Here is a 14,727-nt window from a genome sequence, read left to right as displayed (position 1 = left end):
ATCTTTGGTACAATCATATTTGATAGTAACCGAAGTCGCCGATGTAGTGTGTTGTTCTCGACCAGTGGAAGTGAGATGTAGGACAGCAATCTAGTGCCTGAGTAAATATCCTGTCCTCCTAGAGGATAAAACAGCTGTCGAATCCCTGCTCTAGACATGGCTGTTCTTTAGTTTTGTGTGCTTGAAACCCAATATCCGGTGGTGGTGATGGTTCTGTTTTTTATTGCTCAGCACATGAAAACCCTCTGTTCACTAGACCTCTTGCCCAACTGTCCGTCTTGGTTGTATGTGTGGTTTTGTTGTACATTTCCAAAGGTTTTGCTCTTGTCGATGTTTAGTCCTTTGTGCTATCAGCTGTTATATGAGCCGCTTGATTCCCCTGCTTTAACCTTGCCGTAACTATATCACGTTCAGTCATTATCAACATTTAGCCTTCAGTCAGCTACACACTAACATTAACCTGACGGCACACAGTCACATTTGTTGAAATATACACTCTCTCTGCTAAATAATGGATATCATGATATGGTACATGTTTTGTTTAACTTGAAGCACATATTCTGATCTGGATCAGACTGAACTTTTGCGCAGAAGCCATTTTGTGGCTGATACATTTAAACATGAAGCTCAGACAGTCCTGCATTAATCTAAAGAACAAGAAAAACAAATGGAATTTCCATCAAACCATCACATAGGAAGGGGAATGGTCTAATGGTGGTGTTTCAGGCCTGTTGCAAGTAGCCCTGTGCAGTTTTACTACCATTCAGACATTTGTAACACATACAATTCTTTGTGACCATAGCTAATCACAATTCAGCAGACTCTTCAAACAAAAGACAAAGTTCTTAACTTCCTGAATGAATAAGAATCCACTGTATACTGTACAATTTAGACCTCCAAGTTGTTGCTTAAAAACTCCAGAAAAGCTGTGATAACTATATGAATAATGGTGACATATTGTTCTAAAGTTGTCGCGTGAAACTGAAAACTGTCATAATTCGCAAACAAGAAAAACGCCAACATGTAACCTTGGTCCAGAGTTAAAGTGTAAACGTGGCCTTTCATATGATGGTATCTTACAGACATGAGTTTATCTCATCTCACGGCAAAATAGGCACTAATCTTATCGGCTCTGGTCTGGAGAAAAAGCAGGAGGCTGTGCAGATGGTTTGCATTTAGCTTTGCACAGCATTTAAATCATGTCTGTTGCGGCTAGCCGTTGTGATGGCGGTTGCCTCGATTCTGGTCTGTGCCATGGACACTCGGGAGTATCCACAGCAGCACAACGCTGCTTTTGGGAAAAGGAGACACCTCATGCATCATACCACGAATGGCAGAGAGCTGTGCCGCATGAACGTCAAGTCAGAAAGGTTCATGTGTTGCGCTTGGAGCCGAGTATCATGTTGCAGTGACCTCTCCTGTCTGTAAGCTCCTTGAAACCGCTTCCTCCTGTGGACAGTAATCCCTTTCCTCTGGTGAATGATTACTATTGATTACTAAAAATTACTATTATTACTCACCTTACTGAAAACACCAACAATGACACATATCTGTTTTTAAAGACACTTACATTTTCACCTTCCAGATGGGAACGAAGGGTTTTTGGGGTCTTCTTCAAATGTCCATTTTTTCGATTTGCCATTTCAAGCAGCCAGACAGTCAATGTTCTCTTGAAGCAGCTGATCGCCTTTATTAAATTCCCACCCCAAAATCAAGTTTTGTTACTGCCACCAATTAGAAAAGGTGAAAGTTCATCTGTAAGCAAAGCAGCTCTCTCAGACCACTCTCATCAACAGCCATCGGATGACTTTTGTTTGTCTAACACACAAAGATTAGTCTTAAAGCTCATCTTAAAGTCATCCTTTTCAGGTCAAATGTTTACTTATAGGTCTATTCAGTTACTTGGTCGGGTTACCTAGAGCACACTGGTTAGTTCATGTAGAGTAAGCTATCAAAGATTGCACGAGGAGAAATGAAGCAAACACTTCACTTGCTTCCTGATCCTTGATCCCACAGCTGCTGGCCTTGAATGCTAAAAAAATCACAGATGTGGCCGAATACAGATTTTCGGTGAACTTTAAGTGAGTTAGACAAAGTCAAGTGGGTAGTGAAATGGACCGAGGGATTCCCTCATGATGGGTTCGGGATCCCTCAAAAAGGGTTGAGCTGATGTTTGGTCTCATGCAGGTGATCTTTCAAGTTAGACAAAAGCCACGAGGGATATTTTATTCTCTCCATAGTTCAAATACTCCTCAATGGTGATGCATTTATAGGATTGACAGGCAGAATTGACATCTCAAGGAAATACAGGATATGGCTGTGGCCACAGCAGATTGGCATTCTATGGTGTTTTGCAACTGCTGGTAGCGACAGAGGCTTACTTTCACCCTCACGCTGGATTTTCAGGCAATTTTGGTCGGACTGGTGTCGAGTCATATCAGCACAACGACTAATGCGTACAATACTTGGAGTGTGGCTAGACCGAGACCGCTGCTTTAATATGGTCACTGTCCAGCTGCTTCAGTCCATGCGTGATGTCTTTGTTTACACCAGCTTATAGGCTCATAAGCACACATTCCCCAAGCAGGCTGTTTACGAAATTAGAATTCCTCACAATACTACCTTCATTCCAAAACTTTTAAAAACTTCAGAAAGAAAGTTTATGCCTGTGATGAGGATAGCCAGGTCTGCTGTTTGGCAGATATGACATGGAAGTTGAGATCTTTGTTTCTGCCTTTCATAGGTGGTGTCCAGTGCCCCAACATCAGTGCCCTACAGGAGGTGAGGAACTGCAACGACCATCCATGCACCATCTATCACTGGCAGACCGGCCCATGGGGTCAATGCATTGAGGACTCCTCCATCCCGCCCACCAATGCGTCCCTTGGACGAGTGAATGTTGATGACACTTCGTGTTCGGTGGGGATGCAGACCCGCAAAGTCATCTGTGTTCGGGTCAATGTGGGCCAGGTTCCACCCAAAAAGTAAGATTCTTTATGCAGATGTGTTGGCATAATAAAGGATAATGCTTTAGATAAAGCATGCATGTCTTTGCATTTGAAGGTGCTATACTTGCCAAATACTTTTTAAGACAGCTGAGCTCATTTGCTGAGGAAAATCCACAGATAAACCTTAGATGCTCACAAACTTAGCATTATTTCCAGAACGAGGCTTTCAATCGTTTAATTGAACGGCAGCCTTTCTTTTTTCTGGTCCTCACCCTGCTGATGTCTGGCAGTTATGCAAGCAGCTTTGCTGCAGGCCAACTGTAAGCATCTGGGTACCTTCCTTCCCCCCAAGATACCTTTTATTTATTCAACAGAATGTGAATTATTCTGGCAGCAGGCAAAACCCCTCAAACCCCCTGCTGCGTATGTAAAGTAATCTTGCTTGTTATCCTTCTCGAGTACCCACTCCCGGGCAGACTAGCATGCTAAGCACTGAGCTTAGCCTTGGGACACACAGTCGTATCAATGAAGAAAGAGGCGCCAAGTTTCACTGGCAGCACCAGCCTTAGCCGCAGACACCCAGATATGGAAACAAAGTACCTTTTCAGTGGGTGACCTGAGTGTGTGTTCTAAGTGCAGGGGGATCATGCTGCTTGCTAGGCCTGAGGCAGAAGTTGAAATTAGACTCCTTGAAAGCAGACCAACCTCTTTGATTCAGGAGATACAATGTCCAGTGGAGATAATAATAATGGCGGCATGTGGTAGACATTTCAGCCTCATGGCAAAAGGTCTCTAGTTGGATCCCGACAGGGGACCTTTCTTTAGGAGTCTCCATGTTCTCAATTTTGCACAAATATAGAGCCGTAATGATGGAAATGTGTTTATATATTAGTTTATTAATTCATAAATTGTTTATAGCTTGAATTTTTCAATTATATGCTGTTTTCTAAGATTGAAAAAGTCCCCAAGTGCATTCCAACCATGGTTTCTTTGGATTGGATACAGTAAATTGTAGACTTTAGAGTGCTTTTCTAGATGTTTGAGTTTGTCCGTAATGTCCTCCCAGGTGTCCAGAGAGCCTACGACCGGATACTGTCAGGCCTTGTCTTTTACCCTGCAAGAAGGACTGTGTGATCACACCGTACGGGGAATGGAGTCCCTGCCCTTCAAGATGTCAACAAGGTACCTGCATGTCTTTTAGCTTCCAGTGATTGGAAAGATGCTTTGCAGTGCACAGACGGTGTTAGAAAAGTGTAAGAGATTGCAATTTGTTATTTCTTGTTGCGTCACTGTGATGATTAGGGTAAAGAGTACTGATAATGTCAATAGGGTTTGGCTGACTGTGCATACCAAACGATGAAAGTTCATGTTGATAACATTCAAACACACATGGATGTTGCAGCATGTGGACTTCGTTGTCGAATCAGGTTCCGGTCAGATGTATTTCAACCGACCTCGCAAACTTGCTTCCAAAGTCCCTCAAACCAGAGAAATCTCCCTAGGATTCAATAGTAATTGAGTTTACAAAGCAGGCTTTGTAACATGACTGATGTTCTTCCTATTTTTTCCCCTATCTCAGGGGAACAGAACTTAATATGTTCTAATGACATATGTGACTAGTGATTTGAAGTAGTACACACTACTGAAGGTAGATACACAAGTCATTAAAAGCTGAGGCATCATTCCAGCTCTGCCTGAATGACCAGGAGTCTAGCATCCAGACTTCAGTTCTGATAAGCAGACCTCTGGTAAAGTCAGTGTATGTTTTATCCCAAACTAACATCCATTAATGTTTGGCTCTGTGCAGGTGGTAGCACCAAGAGGAAACAGTTTAGGAAGCGGATTATCATCCAGTCGCCATCCAATGGGGGGCAGGACTGTCCTGAAGTCCTGACCCAGGAACGAGAGTGTGAGGGGCCATCTGTCTGTCAAGCATACAGGTAAGTGTGTTGAGAGATGGCGAATGGTAAGCTCGTAATTCTTCATGATGACTGTCTTTATCGGTGATAAAAGTTTTCCTTGAAACAGCTTTTAGCAGAACCGGATTCCATCTCTTGCCATCTTGTACTGTTGAACTAACTGTTAAATCCAAGAATGCTTGTTTAATCAGGCACACATATATTTGGGACTCATGATTAATTCATCTCCCTTTCACAGATTCAAGGACTTGTAATCTTAATTCTCCCTAACATTTAGCCTTTCATTTTTTATATTCTTCTGTAGATGGAAAACACACAAGTGGCGTCGTTGCCAACTGGTTTCATGGACGATTCGGCAAGACAGCCCAGGAGCTGAGGAAACCTGTGGGCCGGGCCTGCAGATCCGGGGTGAGGAGAGCGACCCGCACTAATATGCTTCACCGCACTAAACCACATCTATTCTTTGGCATGAAACTGAGACCGGATGACACCAGCCAGCGTGGCATCATCTGGCTTCTGCCTTGCTCGACCTTAGTAACAAGCTAATGCTATTTAATTTACAACAGAGACTCCGCTTGTGTGATTCCAGCCTCTGTAGCTTGGGGCTTGTGTGTCCAGAGGCACATTACACTGTTTTACTGATTGTGATATCCTAAATATATATGTTATATATAATACATATGGTAATATATGGCCCACAAGACTTCCAGTGGAGGTACACCACGTGTCCTATTATAACATCTTCAGGTAGCCTGCTGGTCACCCACATGACCTTCAGTCTCTTGTAAACCAACCACAAACATCCTCAGTCCAAGCTTGGATGTTTATGATGAAAAGGATACACTGGGCCGATACAGGTGCCACAATGACATAACTAAAGTGTGGCCATTACTTGCTTGTAACAAGATCTACCACCATGATCATTGATTTTGCTTTCCAAATCTCCATTTGTTCAAGTTGCAATTCTTACCAAGAGCTCCTTGGGGTCAGCTTACTTGGGTCATTTGAGATATGCTGCTGTAGACAGAAGATTCTGATAACCCCAAAAATGGCAACGGTGAAGGACATCCTGATCATGTAACAGTTGAGAAATGGGTCCATTCTGACGCACTGTTCTAGATAGTCGTGGTCTGTAAGGCCATTTAGTTCATTGAGTTATGTGAGGGGATAATTCCTTTTTGCGGCGATGTTTTGACAGTGCTTCTGGATACTGGCCCGGAAAAGTAATCTTCTGGTACGGCCAAGCTTTCAAAAAAGTTACACTTGTGTCTTGAGGGGAAAACTCTTGTTGAGAGATGATGGTTATCTCTCTGACCCTCAGTTAAACTGGCAGACATTCATCATATCCCAATGATGAACATGCTGTTCCTCCCATTCGAATGGCTTCTGTTATTATCCTCCATTACCTGTAATGGTATACTCTGGAGCAGCAGACAACTCAATACAGTCTTCTCCAACTTCAGTCAATACAAAGAGGCAATATCCTTTCAACAGCATCGCTCCATGACACTGTGTGGGTCTACGTGTTAGACAGGATACCTAATAAAGTACTTGGCATTCTTTCTTTGTATTGTTTGTGCTGATAATGCAGCGGGTTGCTCACACATCACACTTATTCCAGATGGTACTGTGTCTAGTTTTGCTGCCTCTTGCAAACATTCAGAAAACAAAAAATGCTTCAATCATCCCTGTTACCTCTTTGAGAGAAATCCTCATCCCACCTCTGCTCTTGCAGCTGTTTCATGTCGGCAGCAGGACAGCAGTCAGGCGGATGTTGAATCATGCCTTAAGTTTGCCAGCTCAATGCCACCACTCACGCAGTCCTGTCAGCTGCCCTGCCAGGAGGACTGTCAGCTCTCCAGTTGGTCCAAATTTTCCTCCTGCTCTGCCAATTGTGTAGGAGTACGGACACGCAAGAGGATTCTCATTGGTGGGTCCTGTTCTTTGTGTAGTGGACTGGAATGGAATCAGTCTTTTTGTTAAGTTTGAATATGTGCTTGCAGGGAAGAGCAAAAAGCGAGAGCAGTGTAAGAACAACCAAGTATACCCCCTGAGTGAAACCCAATACTGTCCCTGCAACAAGTACAACGCCCAGCCGGTGGGGAACTGGTCGGACTGCATCTTGCCCGAGGGCAGTCGCGTAGAGAGCCAGTTGGGCATGAAAGTCCAGGGGGATATAAAGGAGTGTGGCCAAGGGTATCGCTACCAGGCTATGGTGTGCTATGACCAAGACAACCAGATCGTGGAGACATCTCGCTGCAACAGTCACGGTAAGCGTCCTTGCTTGGTAAAGTGCTTAATCCAACAATCACACTTATGGATGTCCAAGGACCTTCTTAAGTATTACTGGTCCCAAAGCTCTCTCAGTTTGCATCCTGTCATTTTTAAATTTGCCATTCAAAATGTGAAACTAACTTCACAGATATAGGAAGAACAGGTTTTTGTCTTCCACAGTAAATTTGCTTGAAATCTTGGTTGAATTTATTTCTGTTACCCAAGATGTTATCAACCTCGTTATGGATGAGAAATCGATTGGGCAATGTAGGCTCCAAAAATGGGCAGAAACCCAAATATGTCAGGTCATTTGGATCTGGATTAGCTTGCCACTGCACCAGAGAGGGGAGGAAAGGAGTAAAGACTTATAGTTCTGTGTTAGGAAACCAAGGGGCAGCACAGAAGGCATAATGGCACAGGGTCTGTTTGCTTGGTGAAAATCAGAGCCTTCCACCCTCCAGGCTTTGATGGATGCGTTTGTATTCTCAATGCTGTCTGACCTACATGGTGAACTCTGGTTTCACATTGCCGGTATGTGCCCTCGGGCTCAAGAGCCTAAATACCCGGAATTGACCAATAATACAACAGTCATCATTGCTGTATTTGCTATCTTTTTGCATGTACATCAAAATCCTCCTGTACAGCACATGAGGACTATATGTACAGCGTACATATTCCACATATCTAGAAATCATCGCTAAACAACCTCTCCTTCAGTTCTGGATGGCTGTGAGAGTATCCTATGTGTAACTGCTGGGGTTGGGGTTTGGTACCGGTCGAGGTTGAATGAGACTCATTATACTGCAGACTCGTAAATATTGCATTTGGGCACAGGTGTGCGTTTCTTTGGATTAAAATGCCCGTGATGACCATGTTTTTTGTTTCAGGGTACATCGAGGAGGCCTGCATCATCCCTTGCCCGTCAGACTGCAAGCTGAGCGAGTGGTCCAACTGGTCACGCTGCAGCAAGTCATGTGGCAGCGGCGTCAAAGTTCGCTCCAAGTGGCTCAGGGAGAAACCCTATAATGGTGGGCGGCCGTGTCCCAAACTGGACCATGCCAACCAGGTTTGTCTGACGTCCAACCGTTCTAGCTTGATTCCAAAGAGATATTACTGTGTCATAGTTGAGTTTCAGAACAGGAGATGTTCCGTGCTTGTAATGCGAGACCAGATTTGACATATAAAGCAAACAGTGTGTACATCTGTCCAAGAAAAGGAATAATTTGTTCTTTCCTCTTCATATTTGCATGGATTTCACCAACAGGCACAAGTAAGTACTTCTCTTTTAATTCTTTTTTTTTTTTTTAAACATGCACTCTGTATTTGATACTTTCTTGCTGATAACTTTAGCTGAAAATAATCAAAATAATTATATATAATTCTTCAAAATGGCATCCTTTGTATTCTAGAGATTTATGACAACCAAAATGATATTTGAATACCCTTTGAATGTTGTCCGGGTGGCACAGTGGCGCCGTGGTTACTGCTTTCAGAGCCGAGCAAGAAGGTCCCTGGTTGGATGAGTGAGAATGGGAGAAAGACGTGAATCAGACACTGATGTGACAGATCAATTAATTTTATAAACAGAAGGTCTTTTCAATGTTTGCAGTGAATGTTGGTCTAAATTACACAAAATAAAAACTTAGAATTAGCGCTATTAAAGAAAATACAGAGGGAGATACAGTGAGAGAATCAAGAGATTCCCTTTCAAAATAAAGTTTCAGTTCCATGTTCTGACATGCAGGACTTCCCGACCTTCAGTCAACCATACAACTCTAGGCTCCACCTGGGAATGTAGCAATGCGGCACCAAGTCAGTCTATAGGTGTTGGTGCAGGTCATCCACATGCATTACTGTCCTCATGAAGCCTTGGATGCTTGAATTCATATAAATAACTTCTTCTGTCCTTACAATCAGTGCTGTGCAGAGGTTGAGTTGTGATGTACTTATCAGGTCTATGAGGTGGTGCCATGCCTCAGCGACTGCGGCCAGTATGTTTGGGTGGCCGGGCCCTGGAGCGTGTGGAAGGTCAGCAGTGTAGAGCTGAAGGAGAACTGTGGAGAAGGCATTCAGACCAGGAAAGTCAGGTATGGAGGGCCAAAGCAAAAGACGTTAGACATTGACTTACATCGTTTGTATATTAGTGTCACACGGTTGTATTCTGCTGAGAATCATGGCATGTACCATCCAAACAGCTTACTTTTGGAATTTGGGTGTAAATATATCATAAGAACATACTGTAAATGGATGGAATATCTTCAATAGCAATCAAAAGTATCGTAATTTCCGGACTATTGAGTGCACCTGAATATAAACCACACCAGCTAAAAGTAACTAAATACATATATGTGTACATATATGCCCCCTGGTATCCACTTTGTAATATGAGACATTTACACAGAAAAATTTTTTTTTTTTACTTTTAGTTAAACCCATACCGGTGACATCCACAGATACATACCGGAAATGCTTTTTTCCGAACAGTGCCTATAACACCGCTGATGGAAAAGATGAATAATAAATAACACAAGGAAAAGTCCTCCATTCCTCCACATCCCTCCATTTTCTATCCCCACCTTGTCCTACTATAGCTGATTGCTATCTTCGATTTCCTCCTGCACACTAAAACCATTAAAGTCGTCTTCTTTGGTGTCGGAATTGAATGACCTCAGAATTTCACGGTAATTTAATTGGTCTGATGTGACGGGGCTAAATGTTTTTGCGGTGTGAAGCTCATTAGCCCAAATTATCCATCAATTAGCCACGTCGTTTAAAACGCAGTGTTCAAAGCGTGGGAAAAAAGTAGTGGCTTAAAGTCTGGAAATTACGGTAGTGAAATCAAATGTTGTTGCCCAGAATACGCATGTGAGATGTGGTACCTGCTAAAACGCTTGTAGTAGAAGAGACTCCTGTGAATGTTTTGAGAGAGGTATATGGTAACAGTAATTTATGCGCACAGCTTACAAAGGAACAAGTTACCATGGTGACTGTTAATTAAGACCTATGGCAGGACAGGTCTCTGTGGTAATTGATTATGTTTAACTGTTTATTCACACTGGGAAACGCTGACATACTTATGTATTTAAAGTTTGCCCAGAGGTTTAGAAAGCCCGTTGAGCCTGCTTGTTGAGAGCACACCTGGTTTCCTGGTGAGATCACTAACTGTATTCACGCTTTGCTTGTGGAAAAGGTGCATGCTGAACACTATTGATGGCCCCTCAGAGCAGGTGGAGGACTACCTGTGTGACCCTGAAGAGATGCCCGTAGGGGCCCGAAACAGCAGGCTTCCCTGCCCGGAGGACTGCGTGCTCTCTGACTGGGGAGCCTGGAGCCAGTGTCCACTGGTAAGTTGCGCAGGCCTGTAAAGCACACCATCTAAAACCAGGCTGCCCTCCACACCGATGGAAAGTGTGAACGAGTGAGCCATTAGTTGTGTATGTCTATGTTACCCTGTGATCGGCTGGCGACCGGTCTGGGGCCTCTTGCCCAATCACAGCTCCAGCTGTCCCATGATCCTGAGTGCAGGGTAGGCAGTGTTGATAATGATGAAGGAATGTTGACATATTTTCACCAATTTTTCCAATTTCTGTTGCTTCTGCTGTAATAGACATGCCAGTCCTTGTCACTTGTATTTACCTGTTTGTTGGGGCACTTCACCTTCCCCCGTTGGTGCCATCAGGTTTTTGTCAAAATGTTGATGAAATACATGATGGAATTTAGAGCAACGTGAGTAAACGCCGTTTTTGCTGCCCTCAGCCTTGCAGTGTTAATGGCAACCGGGAACGGAATGCCTCCATTCTCCGCCAGCCAGGGCATGAGAAGGGCTGCCCGTCAACGACAGAGGCCGAGCCATGCAAACTGAACAGCAATTGCTTCCACTACTCTTACAACATCACCGGTGAGACTGGCAGATGGCCAAATACCCCTTTTGTTTGTCACCAAAAAGAAGCAAAAATCCACAGACAGGGCAGGAAGATGATTGGGAAGGGCTTGTTTTAGCCACAATTGTTACAAAAGATCAAGAAGTGAATCTCTGGCTTACATTTGGAGATCTGTACCCGAGAGCTGAGGACCACGGGTCATGCGGTGAAGCCAGATTTAGGTGAACTGAAGTGTGTACCTGCAGATTGGAGCACCTGTCAGTTGAGCGACAGAGCCGTGTGTGGAAATGGCGTCAAGACCAGAATGCTGGATTGTGTACGCAGTGACGGCAAGTCTGTTGACCTGAAGTTCTGCAAAGAGGTTGGTTTCATGTCATCCGAAAACCCATTTAACAAGACCAACTCCTAAAAACCCTTTCTCTTCTAGCTTGGCCTGGAGAGGAAATGGCAGATGAACACCTCCTGTGTGGTGGAGTGTCCTGTCAACTGTCAACTGTCTGACTGGTCTTCATGGTCTGAGTGCACACACACCTGTGGGCTCCAAGGTATATGGACTTTTCTTTTTTTTTCCTCCCATAGTCCAAAAAAAGCAGTAGGTTCATTGACGACTGCGTGGATGAGCCTGTGTCTCTGTAAGTTGTCCTGTGATCGCCTGGTGACTGGTCCAGGGTGAGCCTTACCTCTTACCCAGTTGCAGCTTGGATAGGCTCAAGCCCCCAACAACTGATAGATGATGAGTGACTGCATATTGAAGAGCTGTAGCTGACTGTAATGGCTGTGCCCTCTAGTGTTCAAGACAAGGAAGTGCATTGTTTCATTGATGCCTTTGAGATCCTGTGAGAGAGCGTGTATGTGACCGTCCAGATGTTTTAAGTGCAACAGGACACTCAGCGGTAGCAGCTTCCGATCCAGCCCATGTATTTATTTTTGGCAAACTGACCAGATATGGTTGTATCCCTCTTCTTCTTCTTTTGCCTCTTTCCTACAGGGGTCACCACAGCAAATCAACCTTCTCCATCTAACCCTCTTTTCTGTATCCTCCTCTCTCACACCACCTAACTTCATATCCTCTCTCACTACGTCCATAAATCTTCTCTTTGGTCTTCCTCTAGACCTCATGCCTGGCAGCTCCAATTCCAGCATCCGTCTACCAATATATTCACTATCGACATTTTTTATCCCTCGGACGATACAAAATGTCCATCCAGAGTGAGCGGGTTTAAGAACCACCTTGCACAAAAAGAAGTTGATTATCTAACTCGTACAGAGCGGCACATTCGGAATGGAGAGGGCAACAATGTGCATCCCAAAACTTTATTTGCAAATCCAAAGCTGTTGCTGTTGAAGCGAGCCTCTTGGAACCGATGGGCATACAGTCATCTCTGTTCAGCTTAAGATGCTGTTTGCCTCTTAGGGATTGTTGGCTTTGTACTTCAGTCATCCCTTTATTCTCACACCCTCCAGTCTCATCTATACTTGGGGCTCATCTTTGATTTGTCAAATCCAATCTATTTTGTGTGCTTGTTATCAATAAATGGTCTCCACTTGTAGGGTGCGATTTCAAGACACTTTATGCCAATTAGCATTCATCCACCGTCACACAAGCAAGGCGCACGACCAGACCTTCGGGAGCAACTTGGGGTTCGATGTCTTGCCTGAGGATACTTGGGTGTGCGGACAGGAGGAGCCACAAACGGATCTTCTGCCCGTGTATTATGGAGAATCCATAGCTGCCCTGTTGGCTAAACCTCCTGACATCAGCCAATCGTAAAAAAGGAAATACACTGTTGTGTGTTGAAAATTAAAGTGATTCCATCCGAGAAAACTTCATCAACTAATTTATCCTCATCACATGTTGATCTTGGCTTTGGCTCGTGCGGGGGTCATTTTTCACATGCAGCTGGAACCTGCAAGTTGATACTTTTGATGTTGAAAGGGACCGTCAGAGCATTAAATGCTCTCCCTCATTTTTAATCTGAGTCAAGATGCGGAAAAAAAAATGTTTTAAACTGCTGGCAGAGGGGATAAAAATATCCCCGTATGTAATTCCATAGGATCAGGTGATCAATCAGCGGCCGAGTATGACCATGTGCCGTGGAGCCCGGGGAGTATCTACACTCCACATGTCTGAGAGGAAGGCTTCCGCGCCAAAGAGAGTGGATATGAAACTAGTATAATGCTGTAACGCTAAATCTGTCCCAGGGCTACGGGAAGAGAAAGCCCTCTTGCCGATCTTCCTGGTTCTTTTCATCTCCCAGCCATCTGTGAGGACACGCTCTCCCCTGGGGAATAGTATTCTGTTCCAGGGCCAGGAATAACAATGAGCCGATCTGATTATTTCAAGCAAATGAAGACACCTTGTAGCGGAAAGGTGCAGCCATTAGCCGCGCAGTGGTGTAACAGCCGAGCAACCAGAGCGCCGAATATTCGCGGAAGCGTGACAGCTGGCATATGCCTTCCCTCCACCAAGCGCTCAGACAGACTCTGCCTTAGATGCCTGAGGGGGGACACACTGAGCCGTGACAACCTGAGATCATTAAAGAGATGCCAGTTTCTCTGGATATGAACATCGCTGAGCTGAAAAAAGTGATAAAACAACAAACAATCTGTTCGATGCATCTCTTTGGTGCTGCTCAGATACCAAGTCGGCATGTCAAGCTGCACGATGACAGAGATTTGGACGATTGGAAATATTTTTGAGCAAAGCTGTGGTAGCTTTACATGAAGGCTCTTCCAAGATCTTAGGATCTCCCAGTGGATATCAAGATACAATCCCAGAATACTCCTTTTCCTTGGGGCTGCTATCCTCAAGGGTAGTCCAACCTTCTCCTCGGTTCCCCTTCTCTCACACCATCTACTTTCCTGTCCTCTTTCCCTCCATCCATGAACCTCCTCTCTGGTCTTCCTTTAGGCCTCCTGGCTGGCATTTCCAACCTCAGCATCGTTCTTCCCAGATCTTCACTATCACTCCTCAGTACATGTCCAAACCACCTAAGCCAGAACATCTCACTAGACTAGTTCCCGATCCTATCCATCTGTGGGACCCACCTCAGACAGTAACTGGAAATACCATCACATAAGTCTTCTTCTCCTTTTGGCTTTTCCCTTCAGGGGTCACCACAGCGAATCAACCCTCTCCATCTAACCCTATTCTCTGTATCCTCCTCTCTCACACCAACTAACTTCATATCCTCTCTCACTACGTCAATAAATCTTCTCTTTGGTCTTCCTCGAGACCTCTTGCCTGGCAGCTCCAATTCAAGCATCCGTCTACCAATATATTCACTATCCCTCCTCTGTACATGACCCGAACCATCTCAGTCTGGCCTCTCTGACTTTCTCTCCAAAACATTGAACATGTGCTTCTCCTCTGATAGACTCATTGCTATCCTATCCATCCTGGTCACTCCCAAAGAGAACCTTAGCATCTTCATCTCTGAAATACCATAACATAAATGCAATTGTTGTCTTGAGAGTGACCGTTTAAACTTTAGTTTTCTGAAATACTCAGAGAGTTTCCTCACTTTGCCTTTTCAATGTCATTAAACTCTAAAAGTTCCTCACAGTTCCAACATTTGCCGAAGCAACTTTGAGGCAAGCCTTCCATCTTCATCTACCACCTTCTGCAAAAAGGCTGCCGGGAGGAGTGTCCCAAGGAGTTAAAAACTTCTCAGTGTTCGAGGTGCCTTGCAGTCATGAGTTGAG

At 44.3% G+C, this 14,727-nt stretch overlaps 1 protein-coding gene across 1 annotated transcript in view; it reads left to right on the top strand.

Annotated features, from left to right (window-relative positions):
- Window positions 1-14,727, top strand: part of thsd7aa (thrombospondin, type I, domain containing 7Aa) — a 70,981-nt gene that overhangs the window by 39,889 nt on the left and 16,365 nt on the right. The window contains exons 8-20 of the mRNA XM_086177832.1: window positions 2,744-2,984; window positions 4,015-4,130; window positions 4,756-4,888; window positions 5,172-5,275; window positions 6,603-6,797; window positions 6,871-7,137; window positions 8,029-8,207; window positions 8,406-8,411; window positions 9,095-9,228; window positions 10,332-10,485; window positions 10,898-11,039; window positions 11,268-11,383; window positions 11,450-11,567. Of these exons, the coding sequence (XP_086033958.1) occupies window positions 2,744-2,984; window positions 4,015-4,130; window positions 4,756-4,888; window positions 5,172-5,275; window positions 6,603-6,797; window positions 6,871-7,137; window positions 8,029-8,207; window positions 8,406-8,411; window positions 9,095-9,228; window positions 10,332-10,485; window positions 10,898-11,039; window positions 11,268-11,383; window positions 11,450-11,567 (1,905 nt within the window). The remainder of the gene's footprint in view (window positions 1-2,743; window positions 2,985-4,014; window positions 4,131-4,755; window positions 4,889-5,171; window positions 5,276-6,602; window positions 6,798-6,870; window positions 7,138-8,028; window positions 8,208-8,405; window positions 8,412-9,094; window positions 9,229-10,331; window positions 10,486-10,897; window positions 11,040-11,267; window positions 11,384-11,449; window positions 11,568-14,727) is intronic.

The sequence above is a fragment of the Fistularia commersonii genome, chromosome 30 (genome assembly GCF_037954325.1).
Source record: "Fistularia commersonii isolate RoL2024-O1a breed Wild chromosome 30, RoL_Fcom_v1.0, whole genome shotgun sequence".
NCBI classification, from domain to species: Eukaryota; Metazoa; Chordata; class Actinopteri; order Syngnathiformes; family Fistulariidae; genus Fistularia; species Fistularia commersonii.
The sequence above is the reverse complement of the archived record's forward strand: the minus strand, read 5'-3'. Positions and strand labels throughout refer to the sequence as shown.